Here is a 20,794-nt window from a genome sequence, read left to right on the forward strand (position 1 = left end):
GGTGTTACTATGGAAACCCACCTTATTTTGTGTGGGTGTGCTTTCAATGCATCTGTGAAGCACTCTGTATTTGAGGGACATTCCTATCTCTCTTCAGTGAGTAGAGAAATCCATCTGATATTTGAACTATACCCATAGACTTTACAGCCTCACAGGCATTTCCTAACTGTACTTCCCACTTCCCAAATGTGTTTGCAACTTTTGAATTGTGCCCATAAGATTTCACAGTCACACAGTCGTTCTAATTGTAATTTTGATTTCCAAATATATTTGTATTGTGCATGTTTCTTTGTTTATACGTTCTTACCCTGTCCTAATGCACATGCATTATTAAGGGTGTCTTACAGCAAATTAAAATCCCAGTGGATCATTTCCAACATTAGTCATCATCCAACATTAGTCATACTCATTGGTAGTCTACTGATTTGAGTGTCTCTACTCAGAGTATGACTCAGTTGAGTACCACCTAATTAAATCAGCCATAACAAATGAAAACACCCTTATGTTTTCTTTACATTTCTCTGATTTAATAAACTCTTGTTAATTTGCTTAAATTCCCAGCCTCAATATTCCCATTTTGGCTAGACAGCATTTTAAAAAAACAACATCTCGACTAAACAGCTTTAATATACTGCATAAAACAATATCACTGTGTTACAGGAAAAAAAAGGCGGACATTCAGCCCTTGCATATCAATGGGGAACGGGTGGAGAGGGTGGCGGAATTCAGGTTTTTGGGAGTAACTATCGATCAGGGCATGACTTGGAGCGCAAATACCACTGCTCTGGTGAAGAAGGCCCAGCAGAGAATTTATTTCCTCAGACTTTTAAAGAAGAACAATCTGAGTGAGAGACTGCTGGTGTCCTTCTACCGAGGCTCCATAGAGAGCATTCTTACATACTGTATTTGTGCTTGGTTCTCCAGTTGTACAGCTAGGGAGAGGAAGGTGCTCCAGAAGGTCATAACCACAGCACAAAGGATTATTGGTCAACCTCTCCCATCCTTGGAAGAATTGTACGGTTCCCGTTGTCTTAGGAAAGCAAACAACATCCTGCAGGATTCATCTCACCCGGGATACAGTCTGTTTGCACTACTGCCGTCTGGCAGGAGATATAGAAACATCAAGTCAAGGACAAATAGACTGAAAAACAGTTTCTACCCGAGAGCTGTGGCCCTTTTGAATGCTGTAACTCGATAGTGTGACTTGGGAGATTGATGGGTGTGGGTGTGGGTGTGGCTGGAATGTGGTTTGTGGGTTGTTGTTGTTGTTTTGCTTTTGTTGTTTTTAAGGGATGGCATCCAATTTCGTTGCACTTGTGCAATGTTGCACGTGTGTAATGACAATAAAGAATCTATCTATCTATCTATCTTAGGGATTCTTAAATTACTGTGTATTGCTTCCCAGGGACTTAAACAAATGTTCTTTTAGTTCTTACACACACACTCTCACACACCCCTCCCGTGTGCTCTGAATTGAGGAACATTTTTGCTGTATCATTAAAGAAGAACATGTGCCACATATAATATGGAACAAACACAATTTGGCAAGCCATGCCATTTGTTGGAGAGATAGGTACAAACTTAACTAAAAACATTTCCTCTGTGATTTTGCTGTAAGTCCCCAGAGATACCATACTTTGCATCCTTGAAGAATTCATGCTTTAAGCCAGGCATGGCCAAACTTGGCCCTCCAGATGTTTTGGGACTACAACTCCCATCATCCCTAGCTAAACAGGGCCAGTGGTCAGGGATGATGGGAATTGTAGTCCCAAAACATCTGGAGGGCCAAGTTTAGGGGTGCCTGCTTTAAGCCAACTCAGAAAGAAAGAGACATTCTCAGCAATAATCAAAGCCTCAAAGTTTTCTGGGCTGATCTTTAAATCTCTCTGAAGTACCGTATTTTTCGCCCTATAGGGCGCACCAGCCCATAGGACGCACTTTTTTTGGGGGGGGGGGAGGAAAAAAATTTTATCCCCCCCCCCCAGCCCCAAAGAGCAAAGAAGCCATGACAGCGAGCGGGATGGATCCTGCTCGCTGTCCTGGCTTCGTTTTTAACCTCGGGGCTGGGGGTCCGGGAGCGAAGGCGAGGTTGCGCAACTTTGCCATCGCTCTCAGAGCTTGCGGGGCTGGGGGCAGGGGAAGCTGGAGCTTCCCCTGACCCCAGCCCCCAGAACGGGTCCGAGAGCAATGGCGAAGTTGCGCGCAACCTCGCCATCGCTCCAGGAGCTTGCCGGGCTGGGGGGATAGCTTCCTGAAGCCTGGAGAGCGAGAGGGGTCGGTGCGCACCGACCCCTCTCGCTCTCCAGGCTTCAGCGAAAGCCTGCATTTGCCCCATAGGACGCACACACATTTCCCCTTCATTTTTGGAGGGGGAAAAGTGCGTCCTATAGGGTGAAAAATACGGTATATCTGAGAAAATAACCAAATCTTTGGTGCAGATTCCCTTGCTTTAACCACTTAAACTTGAAAGGGCTCTTTGGTTTTGTGAAACAGCTGTTCCTCTTGCTCAATACTGTGAATGAGTCATTAATTCTAGATTTGTGAGATCGCAGTCTCTTTCCACAGAAAAGCAAGTGGTGCAGTAAACAATGTGCACTGATAATATTGCACGATGAGCAAAGTAGCAGCTTGCTCTTTCCTTTACCACAAGTAAACATGGTTGTGAAATGCCTAACAGAAGCTCAGAGTGCCATCATGTTTACAATATGAGCAGCCCTTCCATCCAGCTACAAAAGAGGAGGGATGCCACCTTTTGGTTCTGACTCTCCTTTAGCTGTTTCCTTTCCAACTGATCATTAGAAGACCTTGTAACTAAGAGCTGGCACTTGAGTTTACTTCTTCATCCCAATCAATCTTCCTTTTGTGTCACATCTTTTAAATTGTAAGCCTGAGGGCAGGAACAGTCTTGCCTGTAGTGATCTGCAAGCCACTCCTAGCCTTTTTTGGCTGAAAAACAGGGTTTTAATTGTATAAAATTAGCAAACAATAAAATGTACAGCGCCCCATCACAACAAAAAATATCTAGGCAGCTTATAGTATTAAAACAGGCGGCCAATAGTTCTATTAGACTTTGATGCTAAAAAAGAGCTCTTTGCAAACAGTGACTGCCTGTTTTCTTTGAATGGTTCATGCTCCCTGTGGGACTAAATGCAAGGAACATTCCCCAGCATTGAAGAAAATTTGCTGTTATCTCCTGTGACCAACTTCCCTCTGCTCATTAAAGGCCCTGCTAACTAGGGTCTGGCGGCAGAATTTTCTGCAGATTGCACAGCAAACTCTTACTTTCAGAAAGTTGCATGCAGTATCCAATATATATAAAAAAAGTAAGGTAAAGGATCCCAGGATGGTTAAGTCCAGTCAAAGGCGACTCTGGGGTTGCGGCGCTCATCTTGCTTTCAGGCCGAGGGAGCCGGCGTTTGTCCACAGACAGTTTTCCAGGTCATGTGGCCAGCAGGACTAAACCGCTACTGGAGCACGGAGGACTGTGACGAGTGCCAGAGCGCACGGAAACGCCGTTTACCTTCCCACCACAGTGGTAACTATTTATCTACTTGCACTGGCATGCTTTCGAACTGTGGTTGTCTGTGTCTAAACATTTTACCACTGCCACCAATGGCCCTACGTAAAGGGATCCAGGAAGGAGGGGGCAATGAACACCATCCACCACCATCAAATGGGAAAAATAAAGTCAATGAGAAAGATGCAGGGGTTATAATGCCTGGGCCAAATACTTTCATAATCAGACCACTCTGTTAAACATAGATAAGCTTCTATAAACAGAAACACTTACAGACCTGCTTCTCTGTCCAGCTGTTTTGACTCTCTCCATCTTGTGGTATAGATGAGCAAATGATACAGCTTGGCGATTTGTCCTGGTATTTCCCAGGTCACCTGGAGTTTAACAGGGTAATCCTATGTTCTTGGATCTTTATTCACTTCCAGGGAATTGGAAGAAATATCATATCACCAAATTGTGAGGATGACATACTGACAGGCTGGCTACCGGCTTTAAATATCACGTTTCTGGCAAAGACGCATATTGGCTGAGTGATGCCATTTATTGGCTCAGTTTCTGCTGGTGAGAGCATATTTATTTATATGCTCTTATGCCACCATGCAGCTTGCAAAAGACGATTAGTTTCATATACATAACAATACTAAAATACAAAACAGGTACAGTGGTACCTCGGGTTAAGTACTTAATTCGTTCCCGAGGTCCGTTCTTAACCTGAAACTGCTCTCATCCTGAAGCAAAGTTCTTAACCTGAGGTACTATTTCTGGGTTAGCGGAGTCTGTAACCTGAAGTGTATGTAACCTGAAGCGTATGTAACCTGAGGTACCACTGTACATTGCACATCCAAATGATTTACTGTAAAATCTGCTTGCTGGGTTTCCAGTCCAAGTCTCCAATGGCCTTCCTTTTACACACATAAAGGTAAAGGTAAAGGGACCCCTGACCATTAGGTCCAGTCGTGACCGACTCTGGGGTTGCGGCGCTCATCTCGCTTTATTGGCCGAGAGAGCCGGTGTACAGCTTCTGGGCCTTGTGGCCAGCATGACTGAGCCGCTTCTGGTGAACCAGAGCAGCACACGGAAACACCGTTTACCTTCCCGGCGGAGCGGTACCTATTTATCTACTTGCACTTTGATGTGCTTTCGAACTGCTAGGTTGGCAGGAGCAGGGACCGAGCAACGGGATCTCACCCTGTCGCAGGGATTCGAACCACCGGCCCTCTGATCGGCAAGTCCTAGGCTCTGTGGTTTAACCCACAGCGCCACCCGCGTCACACACACGTGTGCGTTTACACACATCCCCCTGTGCTAAACACTGCCATGCGTGTCTACCAAAATGATTCTGAGACATACCAACAGTGGGGAACCTCAAGCTTGGGGCTGAATGCACCCCTCCCAGCCCTCTGGATCTGACCCTAGGAATTCTCCCTCAGCTACACCCCTTCTCCCCTCACCAGCCTCATTCCACGCAACTCCTTGTGGTTGGAGTGTCTCCTTGAGCTGTGATGACTGTCTCTTGTTGCTTAAAGCTCTTGACTTTTGAGTGGACTGTGATTGTGCAAAGGTAAGAGTTGCATAAGTTGTTTCACCCGCTTTGGCCCCTGGCAGCTTCCCCTCAGGCTAAACCATTTTATTGTTTAAAAAATGTTTAGGGGTACTCTCATTTTGACTCAAGAAAATCACCACTTTATAGTTCAAATTGGGAAAAATAAATACAGTACGTTTCCGAGCACAATTCAAAGTGTTGGTGCTGACCTTTAAAGCCCTAAACAGCCTCAGTCCTGTTTACCCGAAGGAGCGTCTCCACCCCCATCATTCAGCCTGGACACTGAGATCCAGCGCCGAGGGCCTTCTGGCGGTTCCCTCATTGCGAGAAGTGAGGTTACAGGGAACCAGGCAGAGGGCCTTCTCGGTAGTGGCACCTGCCCTGTGGAACACCCTCCCTTCAGATGTGAAGGAAATAAGCAGCTATCTTCTTTTTAAAAGACATCTGAAGGCAGCCCTGTTTAGGGAAGTTTTTAATATTTAATGCTGTATTGTTTTTAACACTTGATTGGAAGCCGCCCAGAGTGGCTGGGGGAACTCAGCCAGATGAGTGGGGTATAAATTATTATTATTATTATTATTATTATTATTATTATTATTATTATATCATAGATAATTTCACAAATTCTTCATTTCCCAATCAAGTAATAGTCTATGCATTTTGGATAAATTGTTAACTCTAGATCTTAATATTTCTTTTTCGAATTCTGATGGTTTTTCTGCAAATTCCAATTTCTTGTCTACTTTAAATTTTGAGTTGATTTGATAATTTAGCCAGTCCGACACATATTCTTCAATTGAAATTGAATCTCAATTCAAATTGAATCTCTTCAATTTTTCCCCCATTTTTGGTTCTCCTTCTGAGAAGTCTAACACTTCATTGTAAGTACCCCAGTTATCCCTCATATTAATTTTTTTCCTTGTCTCAGCTTCCATAGGGGATTACCACCTTGGTGTTTTGATTTCTACTAAGTTTTTGTATTTTCCCATATCCTAATTACGCTTTTTTTTTTCCTAACATGGTTGGCAAAGCTGATTTTATTGTGATTGCAGGTATGTTTTACTAGATATTATGTATATATATATCTATGATCATATATACTAGCTTTTATTTACTTATATACTGAATATATATATATATATATAAACACTTGTCTACATATATATGTACACATTTATATATATATACACACAGTATATGCTTGTGTGTAATAATTTTATTATTATAACTATACCCCACCCATCTGGCTGGGTTTCAATAGAATTAAAGCCACACACACACACATCTATAAATGTTTAATTCTTTTTTTAATGATCCCACCCATGTTTTTAGCTGTTCTTTTTTTATCTGCAAGCCGCCTTGATTCCCCACCAGGACGGGGTATAAATACACGTAAATAAAGTAAGAATAATGATGGCGATATGTGTGTCAGCTGCTGCGTGTGACCCTGCCGTACGGCTCGCAGTCACGCCTTCAGCGGCCCCGCTAACCCAGCGGGCGGCAGAGACCTCGACTCCCTCCCGCGGAGCCGCAATCAATCTCCGGCAAAAGCAGCAGCAAACCACGCCTCTCGCCGCCTCCACTTCTGCGCATGCGCTTGCCTCCTGAGACTCCTCCTCCCCCTGGTCTGCTCAGGAAGTAACGCATGCGCGTCGCCGCCTGTGTGTGGCGAAAGCCCTCCGCGCTCGCAGCTGCCCGAGCTGTCGGGTCGCCGGCGGTGACACTCGGAGCGCGCGGCGACGGCGGCCGTAACAAAAAAAACCCAAAACCAATAGGAAGAAGGAGAAGAAGAAGCAGCAGCCGAAAGAGGGGGCGGGGCTTAGGAGAGCGGCCGCTCGCGCCCTCCTCGGAATCCTGAGGGCCATTCGAACCCAACCGCCGGCGCGAGGCGAAGGAGCCCAACCGCCGCCCAGCAACCGCCGTCCCGAGTCGGCGTCGCGCGCCCGAGGGCTCCCTCAGGCTGAGCTCCCGTCCCGCGCCTCTCCGCTTTCGGTAGCTGCGGGCCCTCCTCGGCTGCCCCGCCCTTGCCGGCTTGGCTTGGCGGCCCCGTCGTCGCCCTCGCTGCTGACCCTTCCGGACGGAGGCGGCTTCTGGTGAGGGAATCCGGGAGCTTTGGGGCGGGCGGGCGGGCGGGCTCCGTTGCCTGAGGGGATGGGTGGGGATCCCGACGGTGGCCCTGGGCATGCCGGAAGGCGGCGGGGCGGGGAAGGGAAGAAGGCTGGCCGCCGCGCGAGGGACTCCCGGCGTTCCTGACGAGGCGAGGCTCCGGTTGGAAAGGGACACCCGGGGTCATCTAGTCCGACCCCCTTTTCACGCAGGAAGCTTTCGCCCAACGTGGGCCGCCTCGAACCCGAACTAAGAGACTCACCCACTGCTTCACAACCGTGGGTCCGCTGGCGGGGGTCGGACTACAGTTCGCATCGCCCCTGACCGCTGGTGCTGCTCGCTAGGGATGATGGGAGTTGTAGTCCAACAACAGCCAGCGACCCAGGTTTGAGAAGCACTGGATGAGACTCTTAATCCTATTGTGGCAGGTTCGAGCCCCACCTTGGGCGAAAGGTTCCTGCATGGCAGGGGGTTGGACTAGATGAACCTGGGTGTCCCTTCCAGTTGGTACAGCCTCAGCTGTCTGTGGCCTTGCAAGCAAGGGAGGGGCTTCCCCCTCCATCGCGGTGAATGAAATTTCTGGGTCTCTGCTGTAGATCATTTAAAGGGTTGGGTTGCCAGTTCTGGATCCTGAGAGGAGTCTTGCTGTCTTCAGGGCTGTGATCTTCAGCATCTTGCACTTGCAAATTAGATCCACTGAAGGCTGGGGCAGGACGGGGCTGGGGAGTAAGTAGTGCTAAGTAATTATTGGGATTTATCATTTGCAACCTTCCATAGGCAAAAAATAGATCCCAGCTCCTGCTGAGTATAGCATCTAAATTACACTCCGTAAGAGTGCGCTGTAAGAGTTCTTTAAATCTGTGGACGCAGCTTTACAAATTGAAATTTCCTCGCTTTTGCGATCTTAAACTGGTTATCCAGAGGCAAATCCCGATAATCTCAATGGGTTGGATGCAGAGTTGGTTAGTTGTGCTTAAGTCCCAGCTAAAGTTTCACAATGATTTCAGTAGGACTGATTCTGTCTCTTAACATTTTAGAAAGTGTGCTGGCACAGCGATAATATTGAAGTATGGACTTGTCAGTTAATCCATGTTCATTACCCTTTTATGCATTGTTTAAATACCTTGTCAGGGCGTATATTCAAGATCACTTAACAGAGATTAATTACTCTTCAATTGTTTTTAATCCCCAGTTCTACTCTGTTGTGATGGGAAAGGAACTGGGATTTTTCCACCCTTTGAGTAGATGGGTTTTGTTGTAACACAGGGCCTACAGTTTATACACTAGGTCCACATGCATGTTCTACAAATACAAGATTTCAGTAAGATGGATGTGCTGATAGTTGAAATGGGAGCTGCAGTCTGTAATAGTGACAGTGAGTGGAGAACTGAGTATTTCTTTCAGATTAATGAGTTGGGACTATCAAGGGTGTGCTTGTGTGACGTCAGAATGGCCTCAAGTGCCCTGAAACTCTTGTAAAGAGCTGGGCAGAGGTGTCTCCTGCCCTCACATTGTGTGTTTATCCCACTCCTTACATTGTATATAGCCGTATCTCTCTTGTTCCTCTGTTTATTGAGGCCTGATATTAAAGAAGGGGGAAAGTGGAGAAGCAATAAATGTTTTCAGTTGTGTTTATTCTGACATAAATCTGTTTGGACTACAGTGTAGTGTTCTACATGCTATGCAACTGTAGATAAAAATTATTTTCCTCAAGAGTGTGAGGAAGGCACTGTCTACTGTTGTCTTCTTTTTCTACATTATTATGCTATGTGGGGAAAGAATCAAGTACCCCTTTCCTTGGGAAAATTAGTGCTATTGGTCAAAGAGGACTTTTTGTTCACATAGGCTTTTCTGAAGAGTGACTCCAGCTATATGTTCCATTGATCAATATTTATTTCTTTTATTTGTACATTGCTTTTATGATATATTGTATTCTTAAGTTGTATATTACTTTGGTAGTTTTATGCTAAGTGATATATGATTTTGTATAATAAGAGGGGAAATAAGTCAGCTATAACTATTCATTTGAAACGGAATTATTTGTGGTATGTTTATCACTGCTTCATGGTTACCAGCAGTGCTTTTTTCTGGGGGTACTCAAGGTTATGCAGAAAAGCACTTGTTACCACACATACAGCCAATGAATTAGATGTCCAGCACATAATTATGTTCAGCACTGTGAACTGCCATATTAACTTAATTAGATGCTAATTTTTATCCTGGAAATTGAATTCCTGTCTTGCTAAAAACTGCAGTTTTCCGTAATTCTTACCATGCTGTATCTTGAGCCTTATAGTAGGACTGAAGAGTTAACTTTTATAAAAACTTGTCTATCTGCGGTTTAAGAATTGTTGTGTGGATCATGGTACAGAATACATACCAAATACATCATTCTTCTGGTTACTATATGTTCTCAGTCTGTATAAATTATAGTTCCATTTTAAAAAAACTGTTTGGGAAGTTTTCCTCAGGAGCAATTTTTTCTGTCTGGTACAGAATAATTCCATAGATAGTTCCAGTAACTTCAGCTATATATTTGAATGAAATTCATGATGTAAATACAAACTTACTGAAATAGGTGGTGGTATTTTTCTTATCTAATGAGACGAGATAACACGGAGACTGAATTTTTCCCCACTTTAAGTCACAGAGTGTTCTAAAGTCAAGAACTTCTGAGCATATTGAGTCAGCTCATTGTGAGTCATGAAAGATGACTGGAGTTGTGGTAGTTTCCAGTTGTAGAGCAATCTTTGGCAGCATTGCAAGCGAATGATTTGATTTTCATTATGACTTTTTCTCTAGTTAGTGTATACAAAGTAACAGGATGCTATGCTACTGTTACAGGCCTATGATTCAGGGAGAAGCCCAAGAAACTAATCTTGGTGCTATGGTTATTTAAAAATATTTTAGTAAGTTATGGAATGAAAAGCAATGTCTGTAATGGTGGACTATGGCTAGACTTTGAAAATATTCATTTAATGTACCACAAAATGCAAGATGAGAAAGAGTATATGAGTTCATTTTTGTTGCATGGTAAAAAAATACTAATAATCAGGAAGCATAGAACTTAAGCTTTTCTGCCAAACTCTAAAGTTTTGGCATTTTAACTTGTATTATGTGACTATTTTGTCACTTATTTGACAATTAACCCATCTTATTACATAGCAGGATGCCCAAGTTACCTTATAATAGACAATTCAGTTGCTGATTCCATTCCTATGGCACAAAATATTGCTTTGGGGCAGCCAGTTCACTAGTTCTCATTGGGCCATTGTGGCTACTTAATCCCTTCTCACACCCCTGACTTTTGGCACTTGGATGAAAGTTCATCTGGCTGTGCACTTCTTACTTATTATTTCTCACCTCTTCTGCATTCCTTTTTAAAGTTAGGCAGAGTGGGCAGAGCTGGGTGCAACAGCAGTGACCCAGATGAGAACTTGGTTAAAGCTTAAGGCCACCCCTGAATTGTGTCAGTGGCATGTAAGACCAATAGCTAGAAATGCTGGTGCTTTAGAGCTGTATTATTAATGGCCTTCATAGATGCTGCAGGAGAAAGTTAAAAGGTCAAGTGAAAGTTTAGAATGAAAACTTACAGCCCTGCAGCTGGAAGGGTGGAGCAGAATATAGAGACCTGACCTCTGATAATGTAGAGACTACCTTCCATTACTATAAGTACTACAGTGGCTTTAGATTGTGTCCTTGGGGCTGGGAGAATTGCAGCTGGCCTAGACCTTGGCCTGGTGAAAAGGCAGCCTGGAGCTCTAGCCATTCATTTGCTCATTGCTGGAGCTCATTTCCATTCATTTGCCAACTAGCCATATTGTTCATAATTGGTATAACAAAAGGGGATGAGGAGTCTATCACACTCTTCTCTGTCCCCCCTCCCCGCTAAACTATCTGCCAGTCAAACTTTGTTCAGTTAGGTAGAAGAATAGATGTGGTGCAACACTTTGGATTAGGAATATCTCTGATTCTGTAATCATTTGTAACTAACTAAAGATTTGACTGGTTAGTAAAATTGGTGCATAAAATTCATTCTGTCCCATTGTCTTTTCAGGCTTATTGGCCTATGCCTCCTCCCTCTGAAGTGCCATTGAGTTTTGTCCCCTTTTCTCAAGTATCGTGAGGACTTTCCTTTTGTTCCCTTCTTCCTTCAACTCTGTGCCCCTTTCTGCTCCTGTTTCACTGTGGTATACAGTGGGGCTGCCAGCCCTTAAAAAAATTGGGTGCCTCTGCTTCAGTCTGCCTTGCAAAGGAGCTTTTTCTCCTTCTGGTGCTGTGTTGTTGCAAGAATCCTTTGGAGCTCAGCTTCCTGTTTTCAGAGCTCTGAGCTCGAAGCCCTTGTTGCAGTGACACTGCACCAGAGGGAGAAGGCACTCCTTTACAAGTTATGTGGAGGAAAGAGAAGTTCCTCTCTTAGTTCAGTGTTGTGATGGAAAGGGAGGGGGGAAATGCTCTTTTCTCTGTCTGTTACTGCACTCTGAATGTGTATCTACCTATCTGTGTATGTGAGTGTGGGATGGGAAGTGTGCATTGATCATTCTGAATATGCCCATCACTGACATGCAGTCTTTAGAGAGTTTGTCAACCAGCAGTGTGGTCCTAAGGCCAAAAAGTTTTAGCTATTCCACTTCTAGGAGTTTAAAAGTAATTAACAACTCGTTACATTGCACCAAGAAAGGAAATAAATGTTACAAGAATGAAAATGCTACAGCAGTGGAAATACTTGCTCTCTAAAGCTGTCTCCATATCTATTGATCTTTCCCTTATGTAAGTTACATCAACATTCTAATTTATTTAGGGAAACTAGATGTTTCACAAACATCTCAGCATTCATCCATTCTGGCAGAGAGGGAAACATTGGAGGCAGGTGAAACCAGATATAGGCAACAACCAGTTTATAGCCTATTTATATATTATTGGTATCAATACAGAAGTGCTTTTTGTGTGTTTTTCCTTTTCCTTTCCAACATCATCATCATCAATCAATTAATTAATTAAAATTTGTGTACCGCACTTCATCCAAAGATCTCAGGACGGTTCACATCAAAAAAATGTAAAATGAAAATACAAAATACATAACAAAGCAAATCAATAATCCTCCCAGAAATACATTTAAAAAGCCGTAGAATGTTAATCAGCCAAATATCAGATTTTTTAATTATTCAGTAACCTTTCTGAATTTCCAGACATCATTTTGCAGCATTGTTAGTTCAGTGGTAGACCGTATACACTGCAAACTTAACGTCCCAAGTACAGCTCCTGTCATCTCCTCTTAAAAAGTACCAGGGCTGGGAAATACCAGGATTTGGAGAGGCATTGCTAAACAGAACAGATAATATTGAGCTGTATCGGGGACAGGGATGCTCAGGCTGGGCCCAAATGCAGCCCACCTCTATATGGCCCTTGGGATCCCCCCCTATAACTCTCACCAATCCCATTACATGCCCTCCATGAGTGTGTTTGCCTGACTGGAATGTGTTTTTGAATTGTGATAAAGCTTGTGGGATGGAGAGATTGGGGTGGAGATATAGAAACTGCTTTTGTGTGGCTGGAATGTAGCCTATAAAAGAAAAAAGAGCCACATAATCTCATATGCTTTTGCCTCTAGCATAGCCCACCCCTGGCATGCAGCCCCTAAAAGGTTATCTCTGATGGAATGTGATTCTTTGGTTGGAAAAGGTTCCTCACTCTTGACTAGATGGACTAGTGGTCTGACTCACTTGTTGATATATCTCACTGCTGTGAAAATCTGTTGTGTAAATAATGTTTTTAGTTAGGCTTTTCTTCCCTGAGGACCCAGATATTATATTTTTTTTTTAAAAAAATTGGAAGCTGAGTGACTGTTCCCTGCTGGCTGATACTATTCTGAGTAGTGCCTATTTATTTCTTTTACCTTTTATTTTCTGCCCCAGTCTTTATTCAAAAAAGATTTCCAGCATGACTTACAAGATCACCAGCAAGACAGTCCTAGCTCTCAGTTTATAATCTAAAATACATGATGTGTGAGGAAAAGAGGAAGAAGGAACAAAGCAGGCTAGTTTTTATAACAGGCAGCAGGTAGGTGACAGTTGAGGGAGGACCAAAGGCAGCTGATCTCATGATCTTACATAAAAATCAGTCATTGAGTTTGGGCCCAGGTTAAGGTACTCACATTAGTGTTTACAGCCAAAACCACTTAAGCCTTAAATACCTAAAAGGCCACCTTCTGTACAGACCTTCTCAGGTATTGAGATAATAAGTAGAGGGCTTTTTGAAGTTTCACCATCTTCAAAAGATGGGTCATGGTAGCTTGGGAAAGGACATTCGTTGTAGCAGCTCCTATGTTGTGGAATTCCCTTCCCGCAGAGGTGTGACTAGCACCAACCCTAGACAGTTTTAGTCATATGCTGAAGATGCATCTCTTTACCCTGACATTTGACACTCAAGGCATATTTTTAGGACATCCCTATTCTTGTTGCTGTAATTTATTTTAAAAACTGTTTCTAACATTGCAATCATCATATTGTGATTATGCTGTTTAAAGCCCAAACTGCATTTACAGTGGCATGCAACACTGGTTCAGTTCTGGCCCTTTGGCAGAGGAAACTTTTCAAAGGACAAGACTGTGTTGAATTAGTGTTACGTGTAGCTGTATGGTAACATAATTTGGTCCCAAGCTTCTTTGAAGGAGAAGCTGCACGTACTATATCACTTTATCCTGTCTAGGTGGATTTTAAAGACCATGTGTGCCTTAAAAAAAAAAAGCAAAGTTATGTCTTGTATATTTATAGTACATTCTTAACCAAGATACTTCAATGTGTTGCATGCACTTGATACACATTCTGTTGGCACAGGCTCAGGCATCAGAGCAGATGGTACTAGATGAGGTTGAGAGTGATATATCCTGAAGTATTGCTCTCTGCCTGTGGGTGATTAGAAGATCTTCACAAAGCCAGCATGTTTGGAAGCTGAAGTTGAGAAAAAAAATGAAACTGAGTTGATATATTTGATTTATGTGCTAATTTGTAGAAGCCATGTGTTCAGATGTGAACGAGCCTTGGGCTTACACACTCCCGTCCCTTGCAAGTAGTGATGTCCTGCTGCTTAATCCTAGTTTGAGACAGCATAATTTGCCTCAGTATCTGAATGGTTAAGACAGTGGATTCCAACCAGTGTGCCATGGTACCCTGGGGTGCCATGGGCAGCACTGTCCTCTGTTCTTTTCTTCCCTCCCTCTGATGTCTTCTTGCTTCTCTGCCTCCCAAAGGCTTGCACAGCTATTTGTTGCAGCATCCCTGGCTACAAGCTCCCCAGGTGAATGGTACCTCTGGGGCTGGGCAAGGGGGGTTTCCCAGGCCTCTGTGGGGCAGTGTGAGGAGGAACCTCTCTGGGGAAGAGGGGGGCAGCTCAGAAATCAGGGGCGGCAGTTGCGGCTGCCCAGAGGATTCCCAAGGAGAGGGGAGCAGAGAGAAGGTTAAGGGAACACTCCACAAGGGAGGGTGTTCAAACAGGGGTGAGAGGCTGCCGGCTCTACTGACAAGGGGTGACATAACGGGGCTCCTGAGCCCCACAGGGGTGCCGCAAAAAGAATGTAGTCAGTTAAGGGAGCTGTGGACTCAAAAAGCTGGAAACCCTCTGGGTTAAGATACATTTTGCATGAGCTTGCAGAGTCCTGGTATTTCATGCAAACCGTAGTTTGACTGCTGTTGATCTTACTTTCATTCTCATCTTTCCCTTCCCACAAATAATAGATGCTTTGTGTCTGAAGAAGTCAATAAAACAATTGTTTTGTGCTATGAGATAGCATTTGTGTTATGATCTCATACAGCTAAGACATCACTAATGACTCTGTGGGTCATAGCAGTTAAAGGTGGAAGAAGTGGCAACCTAGATATGTGATTTTATCTTCAAGAAATATTTTATTATTTATATGCCACCCAATCAGATGGGTGACATATAAATAATAATTTTTGTTGTTGTTATTGCATGCTAGAAGTACAGACTTTGCCAAATGCTATTATGGAATGAATAGTTCTTCAGTCTTTTCATGATTATGATGCTGAGTCCTGTGTGCCAACCATGGCTAAGGAAACCACCTGTCCTCAATGCATTGTCTCCTATACCATTTAACATCTGTATGAAGTGATTGAGGGGATGTCATCTGGAGTACAGTGTCAGTCAATATGCAAATGATACCCAGCTCAGTCTCTCTATCCATCTGAGTCTGGAGTGGGTGTGCAAATGCTGGACTGGTATCCAGAGGCAGTGAAGGGCTGGGTAAGGGCCAGGAAACTGAAGCTGTGTGTCTTTAGTTTCTAACGTCTGGGAATTAGGGAGGTGGCCTGTTCTGGATGGAATAGCACTCGTCTTGAAGGAGCAAGTGTGTATTCTGAGTGGTGTTCCTTGACTCTAACCTGCCGCTGGTGGCTCAAGTAGCACCAGCCTTTGCCACCTTCAGCCATCTCTCAACCAGGCTAGCTTGGTTTCAGTAACCCATTCACTGGTAATTTCCCAGTTTATTATAGCATACTGTATGTGGGTCTATCCTTGAAGATGAGGCTTATTCCCAGGTAAATGGGATTAGGATTGCTGACTAATTCACTAGGAGCTGTCTTTAATATCTTCTGAAATTTGACTGAAAATATCTTTATAAGCATTTCTCAATAAGCTCTGTGTAACTTACTCCCTTCTAAGTGTTTTTGGGAACAGCCTAAATCCAGTGTGGTTTAATAGTTAGAGTGTTGGACTAGAACTTGAGAGACTAAGGTTCCCCACTCAGGTGAAGCTCACTGAATGACTTTGGGCCAGTCACCATTTCTTAGGCTAACCTGCCTCACAGGGTTGTTGTGAGGATGAAATGGGAAGGAGGAAAACCACATAGCCACCTTGAGATCCTTGGAAGATAATGGTGGTATATAAATGTAATAAGTATCATTAATTAATACTTTAAAATTAGAAATGTGCTCCTGCAGTTAAGCAGGAGAGGGTAGCAGTGGGACAAAAGTGCTCATTTGGAGCAGGGTATTCATGAGAGAGATAGAAGAACATGGCGAGAGATGGGATACTGCCCTGTATGTGTCATATATTGAAAGTATTGGTTCAGATGTCAAGACTAGTAATGCTTTTCTTCCATCAGTAGATATGCCCCCTTGTATCAGTAGGTGTGCTTCCAAAACAAAACATTTTTAGTTTTGTTGTTTCCCAGTGAACTCTAGATCATTATAGTACAGAATATTGTTAAGCTTTACTGTATTTAATTTCTGCTACAGCTTAATTAAAAAGCAATGGTAATTTTAAACATTGAACAGTGCCTCATTATCTGAGCACAACATATAGATGTTGGTCCTAGAACACAATTGTTTCAAAGAAATTTCCATGTTGCCAGTTGTTTCTTTGGAACATGGCAAATGTTAGTTGTTCCATCTCACATACATTCTGGTATTAGGCTTGCAGACTTGAAATAAAAATTGAATTCAGTGTGATTTAGGACAGTTTAAATGTGACAACATTTAGTCAGTCTCAGACATTGAAGCAAAAAAGGCAGAAAATTGTGGTTAATAAGTTCAAAAATTAAGAAAATATTTATGGAGGAGGAATTGGGTCAGGCAGAGAAATGGCATTGGGCTGGATAAGTAAAATACTGAGTGTCTGCTACTGAAGAAGAGAATTGTCCAAGTGTATATCTCATTTTTTTTTTATAGCACCACATATATCTCTTGATTTTTCTTCATTTTAGAAAACCTAATTATTGCAAGGTGAATGCAGCCAATCCATTCACAAAATCAAGTCAATTCTTGTCATGAAAATAAGATTGTGAAACATTGTGGTGATTCTCCCAACCTCATTTTTCCATGATTACTACCAAAAAGCAGAATAAACTAATTATTGGCAAGTAATTTCAGGGTATGAAAATATGTATGTATTTTAAACATTGATCCTTATAATCTTTTCACTTTATTTCAGATCTGAGCACTTGGATCTAACCAAATCTTGCAAGAAAATTACTGAGAGCATATTTAATCATGGGAACTCCTGGATCAGGAAGGAAAAGAACTCCTGTGAAAGATAGATTTTCTGCAGAAGATGAAGCTTTGGGTCATATTGCTAGAGAGGTTAGTAAAACTGCTATCTTACTGTAAGCATCTTGAAAACAAGAATTCACGTATTCACATTTTGCTTAGTAGGTGCACCTTACATTCATTGTTGTAAAGTTATTTCTTAAACTGTGTTTGCAGTTCTGTATCACCAAGTATATTATTTTGATAATGATATCTTTGACCATTAGTCACTTAATGCTCACATTTAATAAAAGTATTATTGAATCCAATTTGACTACTTCATTTTTAAATGAAATTTCTTTCAATTTAACAGGCAGAAGCACGGCTTGCAGCCAAACGCGCAGCACGAGCAGAAGCAAGAGATATACGCATGAGAGAATTGGAACGACAACAGAAAGAGGTAATGGAGCAGTTAAATGTAGAACAAAATTCTGGTAATCTTAAATTCAGAACAATGTATCAGAGTAAATAACATTAACTAATCGCTTACTTTGACATTGTTACACATCTTGAGCATCACTCTGAAAGCCAGGGTGATTTTCTTTTCAGTTGGTAGAATGCCATTCAGACCTCAAGCTCAGCTTGAATATTAAGGTTGTGTTGCACTTGTAAAGGAAAACATAAGATGTTGTATATGTGTCAGACTGAATGCCCAGTGAGCATGAAATTTGGTGTCTGAGTGCTACTTGGGTTTATACCAAGAAAGGTTTTCAATGGATTAGGAATATCGGCAACTATTGCCTAGGAGTTGGAAAACATGACACATAAACCAGACTTGCAAAAGCAGCTTGGATCATCTTTCAAAAAATAGGATTCTATTTTTGTCAAAACTGAAGCAATGTTGAGTCTCTTAAGAGGAAGAGTTTGGATTTGATATCCCACCTTTCACTCCCCTTCAGGAGTCTCAAAGCGGCTAACATTCTCCTTCCTTCCCCACAACAAACACTCTGTGAGGTGAGTGGGGCTGAGAGACTTCAAAGAAGTGTGACTGGCCCAAGGTCACCCAGCAGCTGCATGTGGAGGAGTGGAGACGCGAACCCGGTTCCCCAGATTATGAGACTACCGCTCTTAACCGCTATACCACACTGGCTCTTAAATTCTTGGGAGTTATGCTGTTACAAAATAGCAAGAAAAGTGGCAAAGTCAAGCTGCTTTGAATCCAAATTTTCCATGAGCAGAAGACTGTTCAGGCTCCTCTTCCCCCATTTTGTAGGCTGGGGCCTAGGATGTGATACAGTACTGCAGTGGGCATATGGAATCAGCGAAATTCAGGCAGAGGCATTCCTTCATTTTGGCCAAGTTTTCACCATACAGCCATCTGCCATATATCTGACTTCATTATACTGTGGGAAATTAAAGAGTTCTGCTTTAGGTTTCAGAATCTTTACATTTCAGAATAAAATTTGTTCTATGTTATAATTATCAGCCATGCAGCTTAACTTATATTTGCCAGTTTTCCAGGGAAAAGGGAGTGTGGCCATCAACTGCAATTTTTGTTTTTGGTTTGGTTTTGGCTAACTTCTACAGTTGTCTATATTTGTTCCTGCTTCAGATGATTTTAAAATATCTTTATACTTCTGTATTCAGCACTGTATCATGGTATATGCTTAGAGTGAGGCCAAATTTCTTCAGATAAATTGCAAAATGTATTCTTAGTGAATGAAAGTGACTCTGTTTGAGTAACGGATAGTGAACAGTTTTACCGTATTTTTCGCCCTATAGGACGCACTTTTTCCCCTTCAAAAATGAAGGGGAAATGTGTGTGCGTCCTATGGGGCGAATGCAGGCTTTCGCTGAAGCCTGGAGAGCGAGAGGTGTCTGTGCGCACTGACCCCTCTCGCTCTCCAGGCTTCAGGAAGCTATCCGCAAGCCTTGCAAGCCCGGCGGGAGTTCCCGCGGGCTTGCAAGGCTTGCGGGTGGCAGCCTGCAGCTCGAAGCACGGGGCGCCCTCCAGAGGACGCCCTGTGCTTCGCACAGGTGTCCGCAAGCCTTGCGCACGGGGGGGGGGGAGTTCCCGCGGGCTTGGAAGGCTTGCGGGCGGCAACCTCGCCTTCGCTCCCAGACCCCCAGCCCCGAGGCTAAAAACGAAGCCAGGACAGCGAGCGGGATCCATCCTGCTCGCTGTCATGGCTTCTTTGCTCTTTGGGGCTCGGGGGGGGGGGATTTTTTTTTCTTTATCTCCCCCCCCCCAAAAAAAAAATTAGTGCGTCCTATGGGCTGGTGCGTTCTATAGGGTGAAAAATACGGTAATTTCAGTTATAATTTGGCAGAATGGGGAAACCTGCACACATATGCAAAAAGCTTGGCCCAAAACATTTTGACTGTCTTCAACTTGAAAAACATAATGTAAAATGATTTCAAACGGAACTTTTATTGCAACAGATAATCTAATGTGATTTATAGAGAAAGGTTTCTACTTATAACACTTGTTGGAAGAGGGGTGTATTCAGTAGACACCAAAAAGACAATAGAGTCCTCGGTTGGAAATACTTTTGTGTAATGAGCTTTCAGAACTTGAGTGAAGAAACGTGTGAAGTGTAGGCAGTGTTTCTTTAGATAATTGATTACAGTACAATTAATTACATCGCTGATTTTAAATAATTTTGGGTGAAAATAGTGACTGTTCTACCATCACATTTAGATAAAGAATCTGCAAAAATGACCATGGGTAGAATAAAAGTTAGGCCCTGATTAAGGGCTTCTTTGGTGGTTTTAAGCTCTATTCTATTCTACAGTCATACCTCTAGTTGCATTCGCTTCATGTTGTGGATTTTCGGGTTGCGAACGCGGCAAACCCGGAAGTGTATACTTCTGGGTTTCACCACGCATGCACAGAAGTGTTCTGCGTGCTTCGCACATGTGCAGAAGCACTCTATTGTGTTCCACACTTCCGCAGAAGCAGCGCTCTAGTTGCGGACTTTTTGGGGTGCAAATGGCACCCCGGAATAGATCGTGTCCACAACTAGAGGTACCACTGTATTCTATTCCGCTTGATTGTAAGTAGAACCTGTAAGCATTCTATAAAAAACAACAACATAACAATGTCAGTAAAAGACAAATGCAAAAAACAGGTATTTTTAAAAATCCAAAATATAAATAAAATAAACAGTTATGATAGAAACAAAATAAAAGACATGTAGATGGATCATTTCTAATGTATTTGACAAGAAATTCAATCATACTGCCTTTGGCTTTTCCTGATGTACATTTAAATAGAAGTAATATTAGTTTGTGAATAGTACTTGATATAGCTGTAGAGGTGAAATGATAAAATGCAACACAAGTTTTAAAGAGAGCATTTCCATATTTGAATGTTGATTACACTTTATTTTTTTAAAGCAAACACTTTGGGAGAGCAAATTTTCTTTTTGGAAATTGTTTATTCTTGCGAGGAAATAAGATGATCTTTACCTTTTTGTAGCTTTCTCGACGTTCTTATGATAGAAAATGGGGACATATCCAAAGGTGGATGGTAGGCCAGGATTGCCTGTTGTGTGGTATTTTGCACTTGGAAAACTAACATGATTGGTGTGTTTATTTACTAATATTTTGTACAGTGTGTGAAATTCAAGTATCAAAATGACGTGT

The 20,794-nt window shown here is 42.7% G+C and overlaps 1 protein-coding gene and 1 long non-coding RNA gene across 18 annotated transcripts in view; one reads left to right on the forward strand and one right to left on the reverse strand.

The window, feature by feature from the left end:
* Nucleotides 1–2,420: 2,420 nt before the first annotated feature.
* LOC310745626 lies at nt 2,421–5,596 on the reverse strand. The gene is made up of 3 exons (XR_014540243.1): nt 4,792–5,596; nt 3,795–4,405; nt 2,421–2,946 (listed from the first exon to the last, which is right to left on the reverse strand). It is a non-coding gene; the product is annotated as an uncharacterized lncRNA (long non-coding RNA).
* Nucleotides 5,597–6,698: 1,102 nt separating this feature from the next.
* Nucleotides 6,699–20,794, forward strand: part of LRRFIP2 (LRR binding FLII interacting protein 2) — a 49,630-nt gene continuing 35,534 nt past the window's right edge. For 8 of the 17 annotated variants that reach the window (XM_083577970.1, XM_083577974.1, XM_083577977.1 and 5 more), the window contains exons 1-4: nt 6,706–7,153; nt 17,112–17,260; nt 17,520–17,606; nt 20,628–20,678. In XM_083577970.1, coding sequence (XP_083434096.1) covers nt 17,171–17,260; nt 17,520–17,606; nt 20,628–20,678 — 228 coding nt within the window. In that variant the 5' untranslated portion in view covers nt 6,706–7,153; nt 17,112–17,170. Of the gene's footprint in view, nt 7,154–17,111; nt 17,261–17,519; nt 17,607–20,627; nt 20,679–20,794 lie in introns of all 17 variants that reach the window. The other 9 variants (XM_083577971.1, XM_083577969.1, XM_083577972.1 and 6 more) reach the window with 5 other exon arrangements.

The sequence above is a fragment of the Podarcis filfolensis genome (genome assembly GCF_964270895.1).
Source record: "Podarcis filfolensis genome assembly, chromosome: 12".
Classification (NCBI taxonomy): Eukaryota; Metazoa; Chordata; class Lepidosauria; order Squamata; family Lacertidae; genus Podarcis; species Podarcis filfolensis.